Source organism: Mus caroli, chromosome 10 (genome assembly GCF_900094665.2).
Source record: "Mus caroli chromosome 10, CAROLI_EIJ_v1.1, whole genome shotgun sequence".
NCBI classification, from domain to species: domain Eukaryota; kingdom Metazoa; phylum Chordata; class Mammalia; order Rodentia; family Muridae; genus Mus; species Mus caroli.
Genome location: NC_034579.1, coordinates 14,013,003 through 14,036,036, shown reverse-complemented (window position 1 = coordinate 14,036,036; position 23,034 = coordinate 14,013,003). Strand labels below are relative to the sequence as shown.

The window sequence follows — 23,034 nt, the reverse complement described above, 5'->3', positions numbered from 1 at the left end:
GTTTAAAGCTGTGGGCAGTGAGCAGAAAACCTAACCATAACCCCTTCCTCAGGCCCCGCTCTTCCTGAAGGGGGGCTCTTCTACTGCCAAGGCTCAACCACTTCTGCTTCTGTTCCTGCAGATTTGCATAGTGATGCTGACATGGCCCAGTCTAGGAACTGTGCTATCCTGAAGTGACACTGTACAAAGGCACTCCCACCCATAACTTCCTTTGTGGCTCTCCCTGTCCCCAGGCACTCAGAAACTCTCCCTAGGTTATGTTTCATACTGTATTTTATGAACAAGCACGCATGCATTGGGATACCTAGATTCTACCACAGCTAATCCTCATCATTGCAAATAAATTTCTACTTTTTGTTTTTTTAAAAATTCTCAGTCTGCTATTACACTTTTAAAAAGTTCTCAAAGGGAGAAGAAGGAACTGGCAAACAGGCAAACGCATCAGCAAAGTCAGAGCTCAGAATTCAGGGCTATTTGTTCCTGTTCTTGCTCCCTCTCTCTCTCCTCATGCCTAGAATGTTGATTGGGGTGGGGAAAAGCACCCACAGAGCTAGGCAGCAAGCCAGCCAAGCACAACATCACCCCCACACTTTCTACTCCCTGCCTGAGGAGGCCTGCCTTACTCCCTCATCCTCATCTCTTGAGGAGACTGCAAGAGCAGGACGAAGCAACTGACTAGCCCTAAAAAGTTTTCTAAACATCTATTCTGCATTTCTGCTCCTCTCCTGTGACACCATGAGATCATGAAAGAAAAGGAATCTGAATTTTAGATAGGTGACAGCCTGTAATCTTAGCACTTAACAGGCTGAGGCAGGAGGATTGTGAATTTGAGACCACCATGTAGGACATCAAAGGAGGGAGGAAGGGAGAAAGGAGGTATAAGAAAGGAAGGATGGATGAGCGAAAAAGCCAGAAGGGGAAAAGAGGAAAAGAAGGAAGCAGGTGGAAGGGAGGAAGGGAGAAAGATAGGAAGGAGGAAAACAAAAAAGAAATCTGAATTTTATTCACAACACGTTTCCAGTGCTATTAGCTCTGAAGACACTGGAAATGCAGTAAGCAATGGACAAACTCCAAATGGGCCCAACTGCTCTTCTGAGAGGAGGGAGCCACCGTTGAGATAAATGCCTCCATTAACATTAGACTACTGAGACAAGCCTATACAGCATTTTCTTAATTAGTGATTGCTAAGGGAGTGCTCAACCCTCTGTGGGTGGTGCCTTTCCTGGGCTGGTCCTGGGTTCTATAAGAAAGCAGGCTGAGCAAGCCATGAGGAGCAAGCCTTGAAGCAGTACTCCTTCATGGCCTCTGCATCAGCTTCTGCTTCTGGGTTCATGCAATGTGTGAGTTCCTGCCCTCACTGCCTTTGAGGGTGAGCTGTTATATACGGAATTATGAGTAAAATAAACCCTATCTCCCTAAGTTGTTTTGGTCATGGTGTTTCATTGAGGCATAGAAGCCCCAAGACACAACTGACTAGGAGGGAACGAAGCTTCCAAGAATCCAAATTGTTGTTCAAATCAGGATCTCCAAAGCCTACCAAAGTGAAGACAGTTCATAAAGGGACAAGGAAGACCCTGGGAGTGGAAGGAGGGGGTTCCAAATGAGGAAGCAGCCTGATGAGACGCAACTACTAAATAGCACAAGCTCTACAACAAACAGATCACAGGCTGAGGAGCTGAGGCATAAAGTCCATGTTAGGACAACAATCAGGATGGAGCTGGACATAGGAGGAAAGCTGCCAGTGCCTTTAAAAGCAAAAAACCAAAAACAACATAGGCCAACAGCCTTGAAACAGCAATACTTTAGCCCTGAGTTGATGTGTTCACAGACCTTGACTAGTCACCTAGTGCACTTGTTTAGCACCACTTCAAAGACTGCTCCCACCATACATCTTATGAGAATTCTGACCTCACTCTACGAGAACTAATTAAATGAAAATCACCATTAATCTATTCCTTATTTATATTACACATCTACACAGAAATACTCATGTAAGCTTAATACTAAAGTGGGCCATGGCATCTCCCTCTCTGTCCCAGCAAGAGCTAGGGACAGAGAAAAAGTTCAAGAAGCGGAAGTCAAATAAGCAAACAAACGTAAACATGGTATTTTATATACAAGTATTAAATTGTTAATTTGAATATCTAATCTCATATAATACAATACTGTTATATATACATATATGTGTGTATATATATATATACATATATATAGTTTTACATACAAAACAATACTGTTTGTACCTTGATTCAGACGGTTAAAGATGAATACTTCTGTGACAAAGGAAATTAAAGAACTATAGAAAAAGTGAGTTGGTTTGTAATCTTAAAAAAAAAAGGGACCTCATCCTGAGAAGAGATTTGCTCTATGCCTGAAGAATACAGTAGGAAATGACAAGGAAAAAGGAGCCATCTGTAGCTCGGCCAGGAGTCCCCTCACTCTTCTCCTCTAAGGCTGTGTCACCGCTAACAGCCTTCAGACACCTCAGGCCTCGAGCGACCTGCCTCAGGCCTCCACCCTTTCACTAGCAAATGCATTCCGGGTGACCTTATTCATACTTGAGGCATAAACTGGTGTCTATATATTAAGAATATAAAAAGCATGTTATGGAACACTGCCAAGTTTCAGTCTTCTGTGAAGCTAAGCAGGCCCTCAAAAAATTCAGAGGCCTGCAAGATGGCTCAGCAGGAAAGGGCATTGTCTTCAAACCTGCTGAAGATTCTAAGCTGATCCCAGACCCACATGTTAGAAGGAAACAGACTCCCCACAAGGTTTTCTCTGACCTCCACTCATGCATATTCAAACTGCGTGCGTGCGTGCGCGCGCGCACGCACACGCACACACACGTAAAGGGGAAAAGATTAAAGGTCAGTCATGTTAGCTCCATGTGTAGAAGGTATGATTAGCCTTTGAGGGGCATGAGCAGGGAGATGGCTCAGTGGGCAGCTTATTCCCAGCAGGACTACAGCAAGATCACCAGCAGCAGCAGCAGCAGCAGCAGCAGCAGCAGCAGCAGCAGCAGCAGCAGCACTAAGAGGCCCTGCCTGCCCAGGGTAGAAGGCAAGCAGCACTCCCAGCTGCTGTTCTCTAGCCCTATGGCCACACTCGCATAGATACAGATTAAGTAAGATTTTAAATATATATATATTTTTCTTTATACTTACTGAGCAAATACTGATTTGCTTTGCTTTAGCTGATGAAATTAGGCTCTTCAGAAATCTATTACAATGTTAAAGTGCCCCTTTAGTTCGTAAAATCATTAATTTATTTAGCAAATTACTGCCAATATCAGCGGGATCTAAACAAACACAGCAAAGGAACTATTTTAATATTTATCTGTAATTGCTCTCAAGACATACCAAAACAAGTCAAGGCAGAAAGGGCCTGTTATAACTTTCAGATTCTCACAGATTCGTAATAGAATGGTCCTACCAATTACCAGTTACAGCATCAATGGGCTTTGTAAATGTCAAGTAATTTTTAAAATGACATTTGGGAACTCAGATGAGTATGTGAAATATGTGGTTAAGGGCAAAGATAGGAAGTGAGAAGATAAGCATTTAATCATATATTTTAGCTATTTGCAAGTGACGCCAAAGTCCCTGAACACATAGTAGCTGTATTTAGCTGAATAGTGATCCTGTTAGCCAACCCAGGTCTCTAAGAAAACGAATGCTTTTGATGATCCTCAAGAGCTGGTAGATCCATAAAGTGTTGGACAAACTCCTTGGGGGTTAGTTATCCTTAGAGCATTGCTGTTCCAGCTCTGTGGAAGACTCTACAGAAATACTATTCTCCATATATTCACCCTAATCCCTGCATTTGGGATCACCACAAATTCAAAGCCAGTATACAGAGAGCTTCATGTTATAAGACCATTTCAGAAAAAAAAAAAAAAAATCAATACTTGCACCATTCATGAATTCAGCAAGCATTATTAAGCACCTACTATGCCCCAGTGGATGCACTAGCACTACCCGAACTGATGATAAACACAGGAAGGCATCTCTAACATAAGTCTGCATCTCTGAGGAACTACACCCCACCCGCACCCCCGACCGGGCACATGCTGCTATGCCACCCAACTGCTACTGCCATCCTTTCAAAGATCCACCTAACCTTGTTGCCTAGATGGCACGACCATGGGATCTTATTCTATTTATCTAAAATTCAGCAAGATGTCTACAAACTCCCCGCAAACCCCAAACAACAACAAAACCCCAACCCATGAGCTCCTCCCCAAACAACAACAAAACCCCAACCCATGAGCTCCTCCCCATCACGTGGGTTTCTGAACCAGACCCCATGCTCACTGCTTACACACTTCCGGCTGGTTCACTACCAACCCTTCAGAACTGGGATTAACAGGAAACAGTCAGAGCAGGCTCAGTTATCAGATCAGGGCAAGAAGTTAATAAGCACCAAGCTGAGATTCAAATCTGAAGGAAGCTGTCACAGTCCAAAGTCTACTCTATTTTGACTAAACTCCATGTTTGTTGACATGGAAAGTTACAACGGTGTTTAACTATTTTCCTATGAGACATAATGTAGTACTCTAGAACAAACACTCACTCTAGATCGTAATGTAACAGCGTGTAACACGCACTCAGAACATCGAGCCTGGGGCCCCCAAGTCATAAGCTCAACAGAGAAAGCCTTCACTGACGCTGTTAGTTTCTAGGCAACAAATCCCCTTTTCAAGTCCACTGATATGTCAACATCCACGTGGACTTTTTTGCTTAGCTCATAGGCAAACAAACAGTAGTAACAATCAAATCGCTATTAGATCAGCACTCGTTACAACTAACTTTTACAACAAAGGAGCATAACTGTGATGCCCAGACCTACCATCTGGCTACTCGTGAAAACTCAAGAATTAAATGGAGATGTCTTATCAGTCCTTCAAAAACCAGCTGTCTACAAAGTCATTACAGTGACACACTGGTTTTTCAGTCCCCAAGTAGTAGAATTTTGTATTAAGATAATAATTTGTCGGTGCTGGAGAGATGGCTCAGTGGTTAAGAGCACTGACTGTTTGTTCTTCCAAAGGTCTGTGTTCAAATCCCAGTAACCACATGGTGGCTCACAACCATCTGTTGCGTCTGAAGACCGCTATGGTGTACTTACAGATAACAATAGATAAATCTTTAAAAAAATTATAATTTGTCAGACATGATTATTTTAAATTCATTTTTGGGGGTATTACATTTCTGTAATTTCCCATAAGATCATGACATTGCAATTAAGTATATGTGAGTGCATGAAGAGCTGTGCTGGTTTGAGTGGGAAGCTTTCACCGAGCCCCCGCACTTGAATACTTACTTGGTCCCTAGGTGGTAGCTCTTTGGGAATGATTAGAAGATATGGCCTTGTTGGAGGAAGTATGTCACTATGCCATCTTGAGTTAGTTTTCGCTGCTTCCTGTTGGTGGTCCCACCATCATGGATTCTAACCTAGACCCACATAAACTCTTGCTATAAGTTACCCTGTGATTTTTTTTTATCACAGCAGTATAAAAATTAGTAATCTATCACTCAAAGTCCAAAGACAGAAACCGGTCTAGATTCGGCCTAAGCCCTAATTTCCAGCCCCTTCTAACAAATACTGTGCTTACAGAGAATAAGTTCGGAGTAAGAATGAGTATAATGGCACAAGCATGGACTTGGGTACTCTCTGGAGGCCAACCAAGGAGGAGCACTGGAGCTTACTTAGAGGGGGAAATTAATATATGCAGAGTACGCAGAACAGTCCCTGATACACAGACCAAAATGAATAAATAATAAGCAGTATTCACTGCTGGTGTGTCAGACACAGTGCCACATGCCTGTTATCCCAGCATTTGGGAGACGGAGGCTGCAGGAGCAGGAACCAAGGTGAGCCCCAGCTACATAATGTACATGGGGCCTGTGTAAGCTATGTGAGCAAAACTGAGCATACAAGCACAGTCAGGTCTAACTACTCCTCACGTGACAAGCCACATAGGAAGTCTAGCTTCAAAACTACGTCCTCACCAAATGCCAGTTTGCACTAAATTATGCTGAAGCTTGATAAATTAAATTATATTCACAGTACAGTCCACAGTACACTTTCAAAATGACAAATTCATGCTTTAAAAAAAAAAAAAAGAGCTGTGAAGCACCGTTTTTACACCATAAAATTCAACCACAATCCAACTTACAGAGTTAAAGGAAACCTATAGTGCTGTACACCATCACATAAGCCACGGTTACAAGTCTTCTTATCCCTCCAGGCTGCCTCTTCTATCCTGGGATTAGAGAACCATCAATATTGGTTTCTATCGATCTTTTCCATAGACATTTTCTTCTCTGGATAGTTTTCAGATATTTCATACACTGCAATGCGACAGGTGCTCTTTTATGTCAGGTTTCTCTCATTTCTTACATTAGTTTCCTTTGTTCCTTTTTGATGGCAGAATATTATTAAGCTTTATGGATTCAGTATATTTTATTTGCCAATTACTAATTGACGAGTACTTGGATTGTCTCAAGTTTGCTATAGAATAGTGCATCTGTAAGTTTGCTGACAAAGAACTCTTGAAACATTTTCTCATTTCTTCTGGGTAGATACATAAGAGTAAAGGGTGCTTGTTCCTAGGTAAGTTTATATTAAAGTTTTAAAACCAGTGTTTTATAAAACAGCTATGTGCCAATTACACTCCCAAAAGCAGTGTGAAAGTATTGTATTCTCTTCACAATACCAACACTAAGTATTAGCAGACTTTAATTATAGCCTTTCTAGTAATGTATATCCCTGTGGTTTAATATGCAGCTCCCTAATTATTAATGACATATTCTAGATGAAAGACCTTTACCATGTTTATAATATGTAATCTTTCCCACGTCTATATCCTTTGAGCTTTCTTAAGTATCTTCTGCAATGTTAAATGTTAAGAAGATTTTTTGAATAAAATCCAATTTATACTTTTTTTTTTCCTTTCAAGGTTTATATGATCTTGGTGTCATATCTAAGAACTCAGGCTAACCCAAAATCACTCATCTAGAAGTTTCATAGATTTAAATTTTACAATTAAGCACATAATCTATTTTAAGTTAATTTTTATGTATTATGTGATTCATAAACAAAATGCTTAAGTACATTTACATCCCTAACTACACAGGTATCTAACCATTTTAGAAGGATCTGCTGAGAATACCTCTTTCCCAATAAAATCTCCTGGCATCTCCCCCCAGAATGACCTGATCGTAAGTATACAGGCTTATTTCTGAATTCTCAATTCTGATCACAGATCTACGCATTTATCTTAGGCCAATCATTCTGTCCTGGTTAACATAGCAGTGTAGTCAGTTTTTAGAATGAGAATGATCAAGTGTCCAATTTTGTTTCTGTATCTCTTCACAAGCCTTTGGGACTGGCTTAACTGTTTCAACAAAACACAAGAATTTTTGTTAAAATCTAGGTATTACTATTCAGCCTTCCAACCTAGACACATATTTTGTTTGTTTAAATCTTTAGATTTTGTGTAATATTTTACAGTTCATCCCTGAAATTTTAGATCTTTTTGACACTACAACAAATGCTTCCTACTATTGTAGGCTGATTTCCGGAAACTACACTCTCAATCTTGTCTCAGGAGAAAGCAGAAGCCCCTGGCTGGGACATTTCTCCACTGAATCTGCACACCTTCCTATTTGCCTCCCTGTGTTAAATTGAAGGCATGAACTCTTTCCTCCCAGAAGACTGTGTGGTCAGGATCCAGACCATTCCTACTTTCTTAGTATGGCTTCTCCCTTCTTTGTCTCAACAGTCCTAACAGCTGACATCATGCCTCTGTGAAGATTTCCTTTACAATCTCAGTCTCCCCCTCAGCTCAGCTGGGCCTGCCCTGGACCTATTCACTTTCATGGGCAAATTACTTCTTAAAAAGCTATCTCTAGATCCTTGGCTATTTAATTCTCAGGTCATTCAAATCTGGCATCTATTGAAAGCAATCCATGAAACAGGGTATCGAAGCTACCAACGACGACATCTAGTTTCTAAATCAATCCAATGGCTTCATCGCTACTCACATTTCTCAGCCTCTCAGCCAAACTCCATGCAGTTGGTGTGCCATGAAACACTTGCAAGTCTGTCAGGATATGCATTCTGCATTCTCCATCTTCCTCCAACCACTCTGGTTGTCCTTAGCCTCTACCCTAAGGCTTCTACTTCCCAACTTCAAGTCCTTGAGACTCAATTCTAGACATTTTTTCCTTTCTAGTCTTTTCTTCAATATTTCCATCAGTTACTGTTTTCAATTTGCCAACAGTCTAAAAATCTTCAACTCTTCCTCTAAGATATAAATATTTCTTCAAGATGTGTGGCTCCTCTAATAGTAAAGTTCAGAACACAGCCTTCATAATTTAAAATGAACAAAAGAGAACTTGTAAATTCATCATTACTCTTTTACTAAAATAGCACCCGTAAAACCCACTCCTCCCTACTCATCCAACGATGGCGGCACCAACAATACCCTTACACTCTCTATCCAACTCAGTACCTAAACTAAGCAATCTCACCTCTCCTCTCCCCCGACAGTCTCTCTCTAATCTAGCCACTGCTGTTTCCCATGTGGGCTCCTGCATATCTCCCAACCAATCTGCTTACCTTCCCCAGTACTCTCTTTACTTAAAAAGTTATGGGGTGGGGGCACTAAAGAGATGGCTCAGCAGTTAAGGGCACTCTGGCTGTTCCTCTGTTCTTCCAGATGTGATGAGTTCAACCACATGGTGGCTCACAACCATCTGTAATAAAATTTGAGTCCTTCCTCCAGTGTGCATGTGTGTGTGTGAGAGAGATAAATATATGTAAGAGAGAGAGATATAAATATATACACACATATACATATAAATATATATAAATTTCACAGTTCCCTTGATATGCAGCCTCACTGCACCCCCATCACTGTCAGCCCACACCTCCGCTGAGATAGGCTCCCACTCACTGCCGTCTTACCAATGGTCCTCTGTGTATACACAGTTCCTTTCAATCTTACCACAGAGACAACACACTGTGGCAGGACAACAGCTGATCTTTCACCACTACATATAAGCCACGGAGGTGGGTAGTGATCACAAGGAAATACTATATAAAATTGATTTGAGGAGGCTGTCTCTACAGTATTTCACACCATAAGGCTGTGTGGTGATTCAGGTGACCTGACTGTCAAGGTCACAAAACTGGCTGAGGCGGGCCTCCCTTTAGTGCGTCTTAGGTTCTTTCCTACTCTGTCACAATGCTTGCAGTAAGTTCTCAAACATTAAAATGCTGGGCATGAAGGAAGACAGGGTGCCAACTAGCATGACATGAATTTCCAGAGTAAGCATGACACTCACCGTATGAAGAGGTGACTTCTTTCATAAACAGTGCATGGAAAATGTCTAATTAACTCAAGTGTGTATTTTATTCTTTAGATAGTAATTTAGAAATTACAAAAATAAAAATCCCATAATTTGAGAGTATCAAGCTGACATTTTATCAAGTTTCTAATATCTGATGCATAAATAAGGCTATAGTTCTACCAGACATTTTACTAGTCAACAGATTTTGTAACTAACTCAAGCAAGTTTCAAGAGAAAAACTTCTTTATATTTCATTGTGTTGCTCTCCTTCCATTAAGTTTATGTATGTTATTAAAATATTCTACCAGCTATTGCTCAACACACTGATCTAAAGCTTTTCAGCTTCGGCAAAAGGGCACACTGCTGGCAAACTTCAATAAAAGGACAGCCAGTACTAAAAGCTTTTATCACAAAATCACACATTCAAATCTGTGTAAGTTTTGACATTTCCCAGATAAAGAAGAGTTTTGTTTTGTTGTTTTTTTTTTAAGTGAAAGCTAAGAAGATATACTGATTAACGTAGTAAATAATATATATATACTTTTCTTATTCTTTGAAAAATAAATTGCTTCTGTAAAAGTTAATTTTAAAGCTATAACACTGAAAATCTTCAGCAGATGGAAAAATTGATAATTAATTACTATAGGTCAGGTCTTCCATTCCACCTCTGGGACAAAATGTCAAAAACTATTTATCTCCTCCTCCTGGTCTATTGATTCTATCTTCAACAACAAACCCTTTGCCCCTGAATAAGTTTTCTCTGCTACTCCAGGCCAGCCTGAGCTGCAAAGGGAGACCCCGTGTCAAGAGACAAACACTCAGGGGTTAGAGATCACTCAGTGGTTAAGAGCACTTGTCCTTCCAGAGGCCCTGGGAGCAATTCCCAGCACCTGTACAATGGTTCACAGGGGTTTGGGGGGTGGGGTGGGGATCTGACATACTCTTCTCACCTTTATGGGCACCAGGCATGCTCATGGTGCACAAACATGTATACAAATAGAACACTTGTATACACATTATATACACACATATATACATACACACACACACACACACAAATAGTATAATATAAAACTGTGTCAGTCTGCACCCAGAAAACAATCACAAGAATCTACCTCTCTCTGAAGTGACTGTTTGAGGCATCATTATAAATTAAACTCTTCACTATTCAAAAGAAAAAGACTACATATAACTCAAAAGCAAGCAAACCAAAGTCGGAATGACTTAACTCCAGTGAAGAACCAGCTTCAAGGTGGCAAGGGATAATGGGAAGGGAAGGACACTCACTATTCCGTAACTTCCCTGCCTCCCAAGCTCCTTGTTGATAAGACCGATGCCCACTTCCCAGGGCTGTGCAGGGATCAGAGCTCCTGCAGGAGGACAGCTCGCCTGGGCACTCAGCACCAGCCCCTTCCTGCTTCAGCTCCAGGCCCTCTGTTCTTTGTTCTCTACCTCATTTCTCCAGATGACTCAGCCCTCTCTCGTGACTTTTATTAACTAATGTTGAAAAATACTGGACCAATCAAGGTCCCAACATGTATGTGAAACAGTCGGCTCCCTGCCCTCGATATATGTGAGGAAGAGACTGCCAACATATGAACAGAACCCACTTTCACCATAATAAGACGCCTGTTTCCTTGATGAAGGTGAGCAGCATCCGCAAGGCCTGCAGTCACACTCAGCGTTCCTCTTTACACCAGGCCCCCATCCTTGCCACCATCTCTCTCATCCAAATTATGCCAAGTAGACCACACTTAACCAAGTTTGCCTTCAGAATAACTCCTGAAACTCTAGCCATTTCCTGTCTCCTGTCAAAGTCCACGCCAGGTCTCAAATCTCAATAATACTGACATTTTGAGCCAGATAGTTGTTATACATGCACTCTGGGCTATTAAATCATATCTCTGGCCTTTACCCACTACATGCCAGCAAAACCATTCCCTCTCCCATTTTATAACAACCCAGAATATCTTTAGACATTGACAAATGGTCTGAGAGTATAAAAACCACTCCCCCATATATTGTCCTCTTTCACCAAGTTTCTTGATGTTCTTAAATATTTTATTATTTAAAAAGTAATGTATGGGCATTTGTAAGACATATGTCATAACTTGTCTCCTCTCCGGAGGTCAGAAGACAACTTAAGGGAGTCAGTTTTCCCCTTCCATCACGTGGGTGCTGGGGATCAAACAGGCCATTGGGCTTGGCAGCAGACACCCTTACCCCGGAACCCTGTCACCGGCTCCATGACCCCGTGCTTCGTGTTACTGGCTCAGGTCCTCACCATTTCCTATCTTTGATACAAAATCAGCCCCAAGATGACCAGCCTCTGCTCTGTCACTGACAAAAGCCTCCTCAGGTACTGCGTTTATGAATCATTTCTTTCAAATACCCTTCACAGTTAGTTCTGGTCCAGTCTTGATCATCTGGACTCCATTAAGTACTGTCCCACAAGGCACTTCACACAGTAAAGCAGTATGGACCCAGCTGCTCTTCAGAAGGACACCACCCTTATTTTCCATTCGAGGGCTGTCCCTCTGGTTTGGGTGTGCATTACCCAGCAGCCATGCCAGACCTCTGTAAGAGCCTCCTTCCCCATCCTCTACGCTCGCTACATTCAAAGCCAAAAACTTCCCAAGCTTCTCCACCGCTGCCTACTGAAATATGTATGAAATCTCCTGCCTCCAGTCTTTAGTAATAGGACCTCTTCCTAACTCTGTTTCATTATCTCCAAACATTTTAGCTTAGGTAAAATCTTACTATCTACTAGACCTTGAAAAGGCTCGGAGCCGGGCGTGGTGGCGCACGCCTTTAATCCCAGCACTCGGGAGGCAGAGGCAGGCGGATTGCGGATTTCTGAGTTCGAGGCCAGCCTGGTCTACAAAGTGAGCTCCAGGACAGCCAGAGCTATAAAGAGAAACCCTGTCTCGAAAAAAAAAAAAAAAAAAAAAAAAGAAAGAAAAGGCTCGGATATGACTTTGGTCATATTTTTCCTCGACCTGGAAGCCCATCTCCCCTCCCCATCCCAACACAGAAGTCCATCTGAATTGTGTTTTTATCTCCTTTGTGCTTGTGAACACAGTGTGCCTCTCCCAGGTACACTTTTCTTTACACCTGAATGGTCCTGTAATTTACAAAGCCCTCAGAGCACCTTGTGCTTCTGTTGACTCCCTCCAACATCTAGCTCAACAAAGAGAACAAAACTGGGCTATGTTTGAATTACCCCCAATGCTTCTCACTGAGAGCCATGGAATGCTGTTTTCAGAAAATCTCAAACTCCCATAAGAGAAACTAAATCCACATTCCCCTTCAGTCTCACATTTCTATGTCTTAGGCCAAAGTTTAAGTAAGCTGCCTTCCAGATTGCTATTCAGTACAGGTTGGCTATCCTTTATCAGCAATGCTTGAAACTGAAGGTTTGTGTACACACAATGAGATATCTTGGGGGTGGGATCCAAGTTTGAAGAGATCTCTTTACATCTCATATAAACAGTAGTCCCACAGTTTGAGAGTAAATTTAAAAGAATGATAATTCTGAACAAGAAAGTTTCATAATATGGAATTTTCCACTTGTGATATTTTGGCCCTCAAAGTTTTCAGTTTAGGAGTACTGCAGATATCCTGGTCAGGAACAGTCAACCTGAACATGTTACTGTGGAAGTCTTGCTTCAGGGATCCTACAATTCCCAACGTGTAACTGAATCCCAAATATTTAAACTATTTAAGCTACCTATGTACAAAGACAATAGAAAGTTATTTCAAATGCCAATACAATTGAGTAAAATATGAAAATAAGTTGGATTTAATTGAACATATCTCAGCTGGAGGTTAATGAATACTAATTTCTATGCCCTAAACATTTAAACACCCCTAAACATTTAAACACCCTAAAGTCTTGTGCACCATTAGAATGACAAAAAAATCATTTCCTGTCAACTCTGAACCCCAAAAACATAAGCTAAAATAGAGTATGGGGGCTTCTCCTTGATTTTAAGTCCTTGAGGACAGGTTTATTTCCATAATTAATGAGAATGTTTTGACCAGAACCTGTAGGTTTTGTACCAAATACATTAGACACTAGCCCCATATCATTTAACCCATCAGCAAACTATGGGATGTTTTGTGTGAACCCAAGCTAAACCTGGTTTCCTTATCGTAAGAGGGCCATAAAAACAAAAACAGTGAATCCACACAGTTATCTGAATTGTTGGGAAAACCTAAAATTGTCACTATGTTGTCCTCTTCAGCAGCACAGATCTGAGACTTACTTATCCTTCCCTGGTACCTAAAACACTCACCTTTCCCCACCACACCCCAGGTTTTAAAAAAAAAAAATGACAATATAAACCAAAAGCAAAGTGAGAAAGAATTCATTCCCTAAACCACAGTAGGCACTCGGGTGTTGTCTATATTCGAGGTGTGTGTAGAAATTTTTATATCACAAGGGTTTTTGTTAGAAGAAAACTGACTTTCACTCTAAGATGGGCCTCCAAGAACCGGAGGCTGAGCAGGCAGAGTGAGGAGATTTCTAAAAGCCTGGAGACTCCTGGCCCAGCCCACATCCCAGCACCTGAGCAGTTGAGAGAGCAACAGGACCCTGAGTTCAGAGCTAGTCTGGGATATAAAGCAATAGCTGTCTCAAAACAAAGTAAAACAAAACCTCTGGCCCAATATTCTGCTTCCACTGCATTATATCCACTTCCATCTCCATGTGTTTGGAGATTTGGGTAACTGGTTTGGGATCAATATGAGGATGAAAACTTAAGACGGTTCCTTCCTCCCATACAGTTTAAACAGGCGCTTACTATAGCAGCTATGAATCATTAAGCAGTAGCGTTAATGCTCATCACAAATATTAGCACTTCTACTAAGTCTCCGGTAAAAATTGAGGACAAAGAAGGTTTACACTTGCTGCTACAGAGTTACAGAGTGGCAGAGTTACAGACCGAGGAGAATATCCGCCATCTGATTCCAGCTGTTCAATATATCCCAAACCAAACCCACAAGCTCCACTGACTATTCGCGGAAAGCCCACTAGAAGATACTGTCCACGGGCCACCCATTCTACGACCAAGTTCTTTTCACATCTATCTACATGCCAAGTATTAGCCAGAAGTTCAAATTTCTTAGTCTCCCCTAAGAACACAGCTTCCTTAAATTTAAAACAAAACAAACAAAAAACATCCCCCCCCTCAAACCCAAACAACCTGCTTCTTGGATACCTTAAGCTTAACAAAACTCACTTCATCGAGTCTGCTCGGCTCGCTCAAAAATCCATATGGCATTTTGCCTGCCTATACTCGTAACTTTCCTATTGTGCCGGAGCCGAAGAGCTATGTGACTATAGTAGGCATACCCAGCAGACGCTAGGATGCACACACAACCCGAGAGAGCCTTCCCGGGACCTTGCTCTTCCCGTGCACAGGCTGCCCGAGGGATGCAGGCTAAGGCTCCGCAGACCCCCGCCCCCACCCGGACGGCGAGCCCTCCCCCTCCAGGGGTCCCCGCGCACCCCACACCCGCACCTGCGGCCTCTGCCCGTCCCCGGGGGAGCCCACTCCCGCTGCCGCTGCCCGGGGCCCGCGCGGCCGGGGACGCGGCGGTACCTGGAGGACCACGTCGTTGGGCAGCTGCGCGGCCCGGAACAGCTCGAGCACTCGCCCGTTGACCACCACCTTCTTGGTGCTCTCGATGTCGCAGTAGGAGAAGAGATCCGAGTAGTATTTCTGCTCGGCGTCGCTCAGCGTCAAGCCTTCCATCTTCGCCTCGGCCCGGCGGCCGCCCCGCCCCGCATGCACCACCCGGGCGCCGGCCCCGCGACCCGGGGCGGCCGGCGGGGGACTGCGCGCCGCACGGCCTCCCCGCGGGGCCGCGAGCTCGTGTGGCCCGGGGCAGCCGGCGGCGGCGGCGGCGGTGGCGCGCGGCTGTGCGCGGCCGCAAGCTCGGCGTGGGGAAAAGGAGGCGGCGGCTCGGGGCTCGGCCGCGTCCCTCGGGCTTCCCGCCTCGGCTTCCCCTTCCGCCCACGCGCCCCCCTCCGAGAAGTTGTGGGGCTTCCGAAGTCTAAAGTTTCGGGGGCTCGGGGCTGCGCGTGGCCGCCGCTCCGCCTCCCTCGGCCGCCATTGACTGCGCCCCGGCCCGGCACTGACAGCGGCGGCCGCGCTCCAGACCCGGATGTGAGGCCGGGAGGAGAGAGCGCGAGAGGGAGAGGGAGAGAGAGAGAAACACCCACCGGGCTGGCTCGGCCGCTCCCGGGAGAGCGGGCCGCAGCGCCCCCTGCTGGCCGGAGCCCCGCGGCACGGCGCGGCGAGTGGCCCTGGGCGCCCTCAGGAGGACCTCAGGCTGGGGGCACCTGGGGACCGACTGGTGTCCCAGCGACGCGGAGGGTTCAGGTCGCACTGCACTGCGGGCTGGGGTGCGGCAGCTTCTGGCGTGCAGCATGTCCTAACGGTTTGCACTTACCGAGGACAAGTGCATCGCTTTGCGCCGTCCACTGAAGCTGGGAAGCTTGCTCAGGTGTGGATGCTTAAACCGAGGCTGAACTCGATCTAGCCCCAAGCCGGGTCTTCTGTAAAACCAAATATGAAAAAAAAAGAAATAAAGAAAAAAAAAGTCACTTTTTTTTTTTTTTTTTTTTTTTGTCACCGAGAACCAGATACTGTCGATTTATGCCATCCACCCTGTAAACCTGTGTAGGCCTTCAGCCAACTCCAGGCCCTCTTGTTGCTCACCATCCCTTGCTTCCTCTGTGGGGAAAAAAAAAAAAGTCTTAATCTGCATCTATCTCTGGAGTTCATAGACCCTTAACGAGCCTTTAATCTTTTTAAAGTATTTCTTTCCTGAAACTCTATGAAGTCAGGCTGGACTTGAACTCTTGATCCCTGCCTTTGCTTTCCTAGTGATGGGATACCATCACCAGCCAGCCCGCGACCTTGTCAGCATTAAATATGAAGTATTTCAGAAACGGGAGCCAAGGAAGATTACACAGAGGATTTTTCAAGTTTGGTTTCTATTCTCTGTTACATAGAGCCCATTAAGAGGACATCATTATAAGAATGAGCAGACATAGAGGGGCTGGGGATATAGCTCATTTGTTAGAGCACTGTGTGGCCAAGGCCCTGGGTTCTATTCCCAGCACTGCATAGACCAAGTGAGGTGGTGCTTACCTGTAATCCCAGCATTTGGGAGGTAGAGGACAGGAGGATCAGAAGTTCAGGGTCATGTTCAGCCTCACAGAACACAGAAGGCCAACCTAGACCCTATCTCAAACAGCCCAGAAAACAGAAAGAAGAACTCTGGCACCAAATGCCTCCTTTGAAGGCTAAATCTAAATGAACTTCTGTGAAGCTCTTTATGTAAGTCTTTGTAGATGCCACTTTGTGGCGATATTTTCATGTTACTCCATATAATGCTTAGTACGTCTTATAATTCATACTCACAATTGTAGTTTGTGTGTGTGTGTGTGCATTTTTAAAAGATAGGTTCAATGAGGTAGGGACTGATTCCTGTCGTCACTGGTCCCTTTTCCCCTGCCACCTCCCCATGGCCTAGCAGCTATATCCTGCCCTAAGCCTTTGTTCCTTCTGAAACCTCACACAGACATTTGCACGTTTCTTCTCCTGTTCCGAGGGCTCCGTCTTGCAGAACAGTTCCGCTAACACCTGATCTCCAGCTGTTGTACTGTGCTTGCTCCTCTTAATCTGAATTCTTTTTCCTTCTTGCATGTCTAGCTGATAACCCAATATAAATTTCTGTACATATTCATTTTTCTAAAATTTTATGCTGATTACGCCATTGATGACAACAGCCCTGTGAAATGAGCTTGACAAGGGTTTCCTTTTTTGAAAACTTGGGATACTGAGACAAAAATGGTGTTAGCAACTTGTAAGTTCCATGACACTAAATATCTAGATGCAGGGTTCTAAACCTACTCAACTCTAAAAACCCTTTCTTAAGTCTCCAAACCCTTTCTTAAGTCTCCAAAGCCACTAGCTCTCTATTCAGTAGAAGTGTTTCATTTCTTCGTCACCACCCTTCCAAAGCCTGTCATATACAGGTGTACCTCAATCACAAGTGATCAAATGAAGTTTAGTATTGATGGGCTAAGTAAGCATCCCAGACTCTAACTTCCTAGCGTCACATACTTAGCTTCAGTAAACTCCAGCTCTGTGCCTCTCTTAAAATCTAAAGTAATTGCAAGATCGCATCATGTACAAGTGCTAAGCTCTGAAATGTCCCTCTCAGTTCATAATCTGTCCTTTCCCCCTCCCCTGCCGTTCCACAAATAAACCTGTCCCTTACAGTCCTCAGAGTCTGTAAGTTCCAGCACAGTGAGTGGGTTCACAGTTATACTTTGAAGGGCTGGAGAGATGGCTCAGAAGTGAAGAGCGTTTGCTGCCCTTGCAGAGGACCCAAACTCCATTCCCAGCACATATACAGCCTTGCACGGGGTCCTTAAAGCCAGCTCCTGGGACCTGATGCTCCCTTCTGGTTTCAGTGCATGTGGGTGGTGCACATACATTCATGTGGCAGTCAGAAACATTCACATGCATGAACTAAAAAGTCAAAATTATACTTTGAAAGCCAGGTGTGGTGTGTATACATATAATCCCAGGGAAAGGAAGGATTGTGAGTTCAAGCCCAGCCTGGCCTCCGTAGTGAGACCCTGTCAGAAACAAATAAACAAACAGACACCTATACTTTGATCATGTTGTCCCAGTGAGCTGCCGGATTTTCTTTTGGGGGATCACAGAGTCTAGGGGCCTTGTGGTCAGACTTAGCCTCCCACCACCATTTCCTTCTTCCATTGTCCTTTCTGTTATCTCTTGCCAATAACTCATGCTAAATTAGCCTCGGCAGGAGCTTTATAGAGTGTTAGGTTCTCCATATGTAGCTGTATTGCTCTGTAAAGCTTTCCTAGAGTACAGCAGGCCCTGAAACAGGGTACTTCTCACTGACAACAGGCCCAGATGAGGGCAAAGAATAACTCAAACCAGACCAGGAGTGGTGGTACATTCCCAACAGTGGGGAGGGAGGCTGAGGCATGAAGATCTAAAGTTTGAGGCCAGCCTGAGCTGCATAGAAAGACCCTGTCTGAAAAAGATTTTTTTTAAGTTAAAAAAGACACTAATGAGGCTGAAGAGATGGCTCCACAGTTAAAGTCACACACTCTACTCTTATAAAGGACCTGAGTTTGTGTCCTAGCACCCATGTTGGGCAGTTCACGACCACCTGTAACTCCAATTCCAGAGGAAACAATACCTCATCCACTCAGACACACACACACACGTATGTAAATTAAAAATAAAAACAGCAATAGCACAAATTTCAAAGAAAAGCAACACAGAGCACCCCCCGTTTGCTTAGAAGCACCCGAATAGCCTCAGTTGCCAACAGCTACTGCTGTTGGCCCACGGACCCATTTCGAGGATGCAGGTATCCTGGACAACACTGATCTGTAAGGCACACTGTGATGGAGAGAGAAGGATGAGGGCACCATCAAAAAGGAGAAGCCCCTGCTCTCCCTGCCCCCACCATGCATCCGCCAGTGTGCTGGGTGATGGAAGGCTTAACTTCTAAGCCTCACAAGGAGGTGAGGCTTTTCTCTGTATCCTTCACTTCACTGACATTTCAAGATATGAAAGGAAAGAAATGCAACTTCTACAACTCACCATGTGACCCCTTTGAAGTCCAGTCTAATTTCTTTCCTGTGCATTTCTAGGCATCTCAATTTTTAGTGACATCATCGGAAAGCCATTTTAAACAGATGGTCTATATTATGTCAAAACAGATTTTCAAATGCTGGTTTTGGAGCAAGATCAAACAATTGGTTACTGCTAGAAAATGTTTAGAATCTTTTTTAACTGGGAATCTCTAATCATTTTTTTTCCTAGTGTTTCTTTTCAATGAAATATCTGAGCGGGGTCGTGTATGTTTACAAAGAATTTCCCAATGGTTTTAGGAAACAGCGATATTAAGTTCCGTTCCCACTAGAAACATATATGAAATGACAGTATTTTTCTTAAATCCTCATGAGTAATTATAAAGCCATCTAATGGGCGAATAGTGGTGTCTCACTGCCATTCAAACCTTTTCTAAGAACGATAGGCAGATTTTCATGCATTTCCTGGTCTACAGATTATCTGTTTTGTCTTTGGTGAAAACCAACACTAAAAAAACTTTCCTTTTTATATACTTAACTGTTTTATCTATCTGGTGTGTGTACACGCCCGCACGTTCGCTTGCTCCAGTGGAGGCCAGAGGAGGGAATCAGATCCCTTGAGCTGTAGTTACAGGCAGTTACAAGCTGTCAGATGTGGGTGCTGGGAACTGAACTCTGGACCTCTGCAAAAGTAGTATAAACTCTTTTGCTGGTTTTGCTTGTTTGTTTGTTTTTTCCTTTTCGAGACAGGGTCTCTCTGTGTCGTCCTGGATTGAAGTCACAATATAATCCAGGCAAGTCTTGAACTCTAAGATCTGCCTGCCTCTGCCTCGAGTGTGCTGGGATTAAAGGCCTGTGCCACAGCCCCTGACAAGAGCAGTACACACTCTTATCTGCCAAGCCACCTTTCCAGCCCACTGAACTGGTTGTTTGTTTGTTTGTTTATTGTTGAGTCTTGAAAGTTCTCCTTTTTTTTTTTTTTTTTTTGAGACAGGGTTTCTCTGTGTAGCTCTGGCTGTCCTGGAACTCACTTTATAGACCAGGCTGGCCTCGAACTCAGAAATCCTCCTACCTCTGCCTCCTGAGTGCTGAGATTAAAGGCATGCACCACCACTGCCCGGCTCATTTTTTTTTTTTTAAGAGATTGATTTATTTCATATATGTAGTTATACTGTTGCTGTCTTCAGACAGCAGAAGACAGCATCAGATCTCATTACAGATGGTTGTGAGCCACCATGTGGTTGCTGGGAATTGAACTCAGGAACTCTGGAAAAGCAGTCAGTGCTCTTAACTGCTGAGCCATCTCTCCTGGCCAAGTTCTTCATTCTTGGTGTAAGTTTATTGTCAAGCATGTAATCCACAAGTTACAGCCCACGAATTGTTTTCTCCATCCCATCCCCACCCACAGGGTGTGGTGTATATGTGTTGAAACCAGCTCTCCTTTCTGATCCTCCTGCCTCTGCCTCCAAGTGTTAGGGTTCCAGATGTAGACTACGAAGCCTGGCACCTCATGGCTTGTCTTTGTATTCAATAAACACAGTTATTTAATTACAATTACAGTCCTGTGACCAGAGCCCCACAGAATATCTTACGGGAAGTATGGTTTATTTGAGCACTGTTTAAGTGTTCCAGTTCATCTTGATAGGGAAGGTATGCGGATAGTGGGCAGCTCCGTGAATGGCAGTGGGAAGCTTACAGTGTGGACTACCCACACCTCAGCAGCTGACCTCAGCAGAGGTAATCCTAGCTGTAAGCGAGGCTAGCCATCACCCTCAAGGCCTGTCTCTCTGCAATCCACTTCCTCCTGACCTCTAGGTTTTACAACCTCCCTAAACAGTGCCTCGTGGGAGAAACAGACTACATTCAAATTGGAACAGGAATAAATTTTGAACTAAGCCCAAATTAAGGGCAGCTTTAAGCACATTTGAGGACTAGAACTCTATGGGTGAGAGTTTGGTATGTTTACCTGGTCTTGTGCTTGGTGTTAAAGAGGCGGATTCAAGATGATAATAAGCATTAAACCCATGGGCAATGATGGCTTGGTGGGGAGGCTGGGAACTTGAAAGGAGGCAGTTTAAGATCAGGGAAGACAGGACTGGGAGAAGCACATGATGAATCCTGTGGGAAGGATTATTGTGTGTGAATACTTACCAGGAAACACCCACTATGACTTAGGCACAAGATGACCACGCAGACAAAGTGACCTGGCCAGTTGAATTGAGACAGCACTCCAAGTAGCACCCAGGATGTGACTGATACATTGTCTTAAGGAACTACATGGCTCTTGTGGCTATAATAGGCCCAGGACCATGTACGGCCATTTAACCAGGCTGAGCAAGCTGGGAGAAGCAAACCAGTAAGCAACGCCCTTCCATGACCTCTGCATCAGCTCCTGTTTCCAAGTTCCTGCCCTTTGTGAGTTCCTGTCCTGACTTCCTTTGGTAATGAACAGCAATGTGGAAGTGTAGGCAGAATAAACCCCTTTCTCCCCAACTTGCTTCTTGGTCATGATGCTTTGTAACAATGGACCCAATCACTTGTAGATAAGATTCTAGAATGCCCTGAGACCTGTCACAGCAAAAGTGTGAGTTGAGGACATGGGAAGTCTAAAGTGAGACACAAGGTGCCTGGACAAGAGACAGTATGTAACAGAAATAGCCTTGAGATGAGCTGTGATGTGGGCAGATCAAGTTCATTCCACTACTCTTCCTTTTGTCAAGTTTTCCAGGATACCAGGACAATCAGAATTGTAGGAGGAGACTGTGTAGCTCAATGGTAGAACACTTGTGTAGTATACATGAAGCTCCAGGTTTCATCCTCACACTGGGTGGAGGTAAGACAGGAGATTTGGAATGGATGCTGCTAACCAGGCATTGTGTCATGTGACAGTAATTCTAGCATTTGGGAAGGGAAGTAGGAGGATTGGCTTATTTAAGAGCAACCTAGGATTGTGTAGGGAAGACATTGGGACAAAAAAGAAAGAGGAATGAACTGAAAGCAAGGACGTAAGGAGGGAGGGTCAGCAGGTCCTGAGTTGTTTTCATATAAAATAAATACAAGAAATGAGTGGACCCGAGAGACAAAAGCATGTGCTCTTGTGACTGATGGGACATGTTACTCCTACCACCCCAGTCCGGGCGGTGATGGGGCAGCAGGCACCCATGCCTTTAGCGTCGGGGAGGAAAACTCTCAGGGTGTAATTGTCCAGGAATTCCCCAGAAATTGCCCTTAGGAGAAGGGAGTTGCCTCACTTACAAGTCCAAGGACAGCTGACACAAGAACTATTCGGAGGGCTTAGGAGTCTAACGTTCCCTGAATAGTTTTGGGACATTGGGCTTGATCAATCAGTTGATTGATACAGAGTGTCTCTACCTAGCTCTGGTTGAACTACACATTGCTATATAGATCAAGCTGACCTCAAACTCACCGAGATCTGCCTGTGTCTGCCTCCTAGGTGCTGGGATTCAAGGTGTGTGCCACCAGAGTCATCTTGCTTAGCAATTTTGAAGTGCCACCTCAGCTCCAGAGATCTCAGGGTTGCTGGAAACGTCTGCCACTTCTGCCTCACAGTTTTCCCTCTGTCCAGTTCTGTGCTTTCTTCCTTGTTGCTGTTGTTCCTAACAATCAAGGAACTTCCCATTTCCAAGATCGCTGTCTTAGGATTTGTTTCCCAGGAACCTGACCTAAGTTAGTGACACACTTCTGCATTCACTTACTGAGTTCCTGCTCGCAACCCCTTAGACTTATTACTGTAATTATTATTACAGCATTGCAGGACTGAATATTACATAAACAAATTATTTCATCTAGCTCTGCTGGAGAAGCTGAGCTGCTGCTGCATCAGACTGATGCTGGCCTATAGGTTTGAAAGCCAAGCAACAGAGCTGCATCCAGCTGCTCAGATGAAAGGGCAGAGTCAGGTCAGGACAGTGAGTAGATGAAGGATGAAATGTCCAGAAGGGTTAAACAAGACAGGCAGGTAGACTGTATCAACAAGCAGACACTGAGCTAAAGTCC

At 44.0% G+C, this 23,034-nt stretch overlaps 1 protein-coding gene across 5 annotated transcripts in view; it reads right to left on the bottom strand.

Moving 5' to 3' along the window:
* Positions 1-15,184, bottom strand: part of Reps1 (RALBP1 associated Eps domain containing 1) — a 70,451-nt gene extending 55,267 nt beyond the window's left edge. For all 5 annotated transcript variants that reach the window (XM_021174744.2, XM_021174745.2, XM_021174746.2 and 2 more), the window contains exon 1: positions 14,966-15,184. In XM_021174744.2, the coding sequence (XP_021030403.1) occupies positions 14,966-15,118 (153 nt within the window). In that variant the 5' untranslated portion in view covers positions 15,119-15,184. The remainder of the gene's footprint in view (positions 1-14,965) is intronic.
* Positions 15,185-23,034: the final 7,850 nt, after the last annotated feature.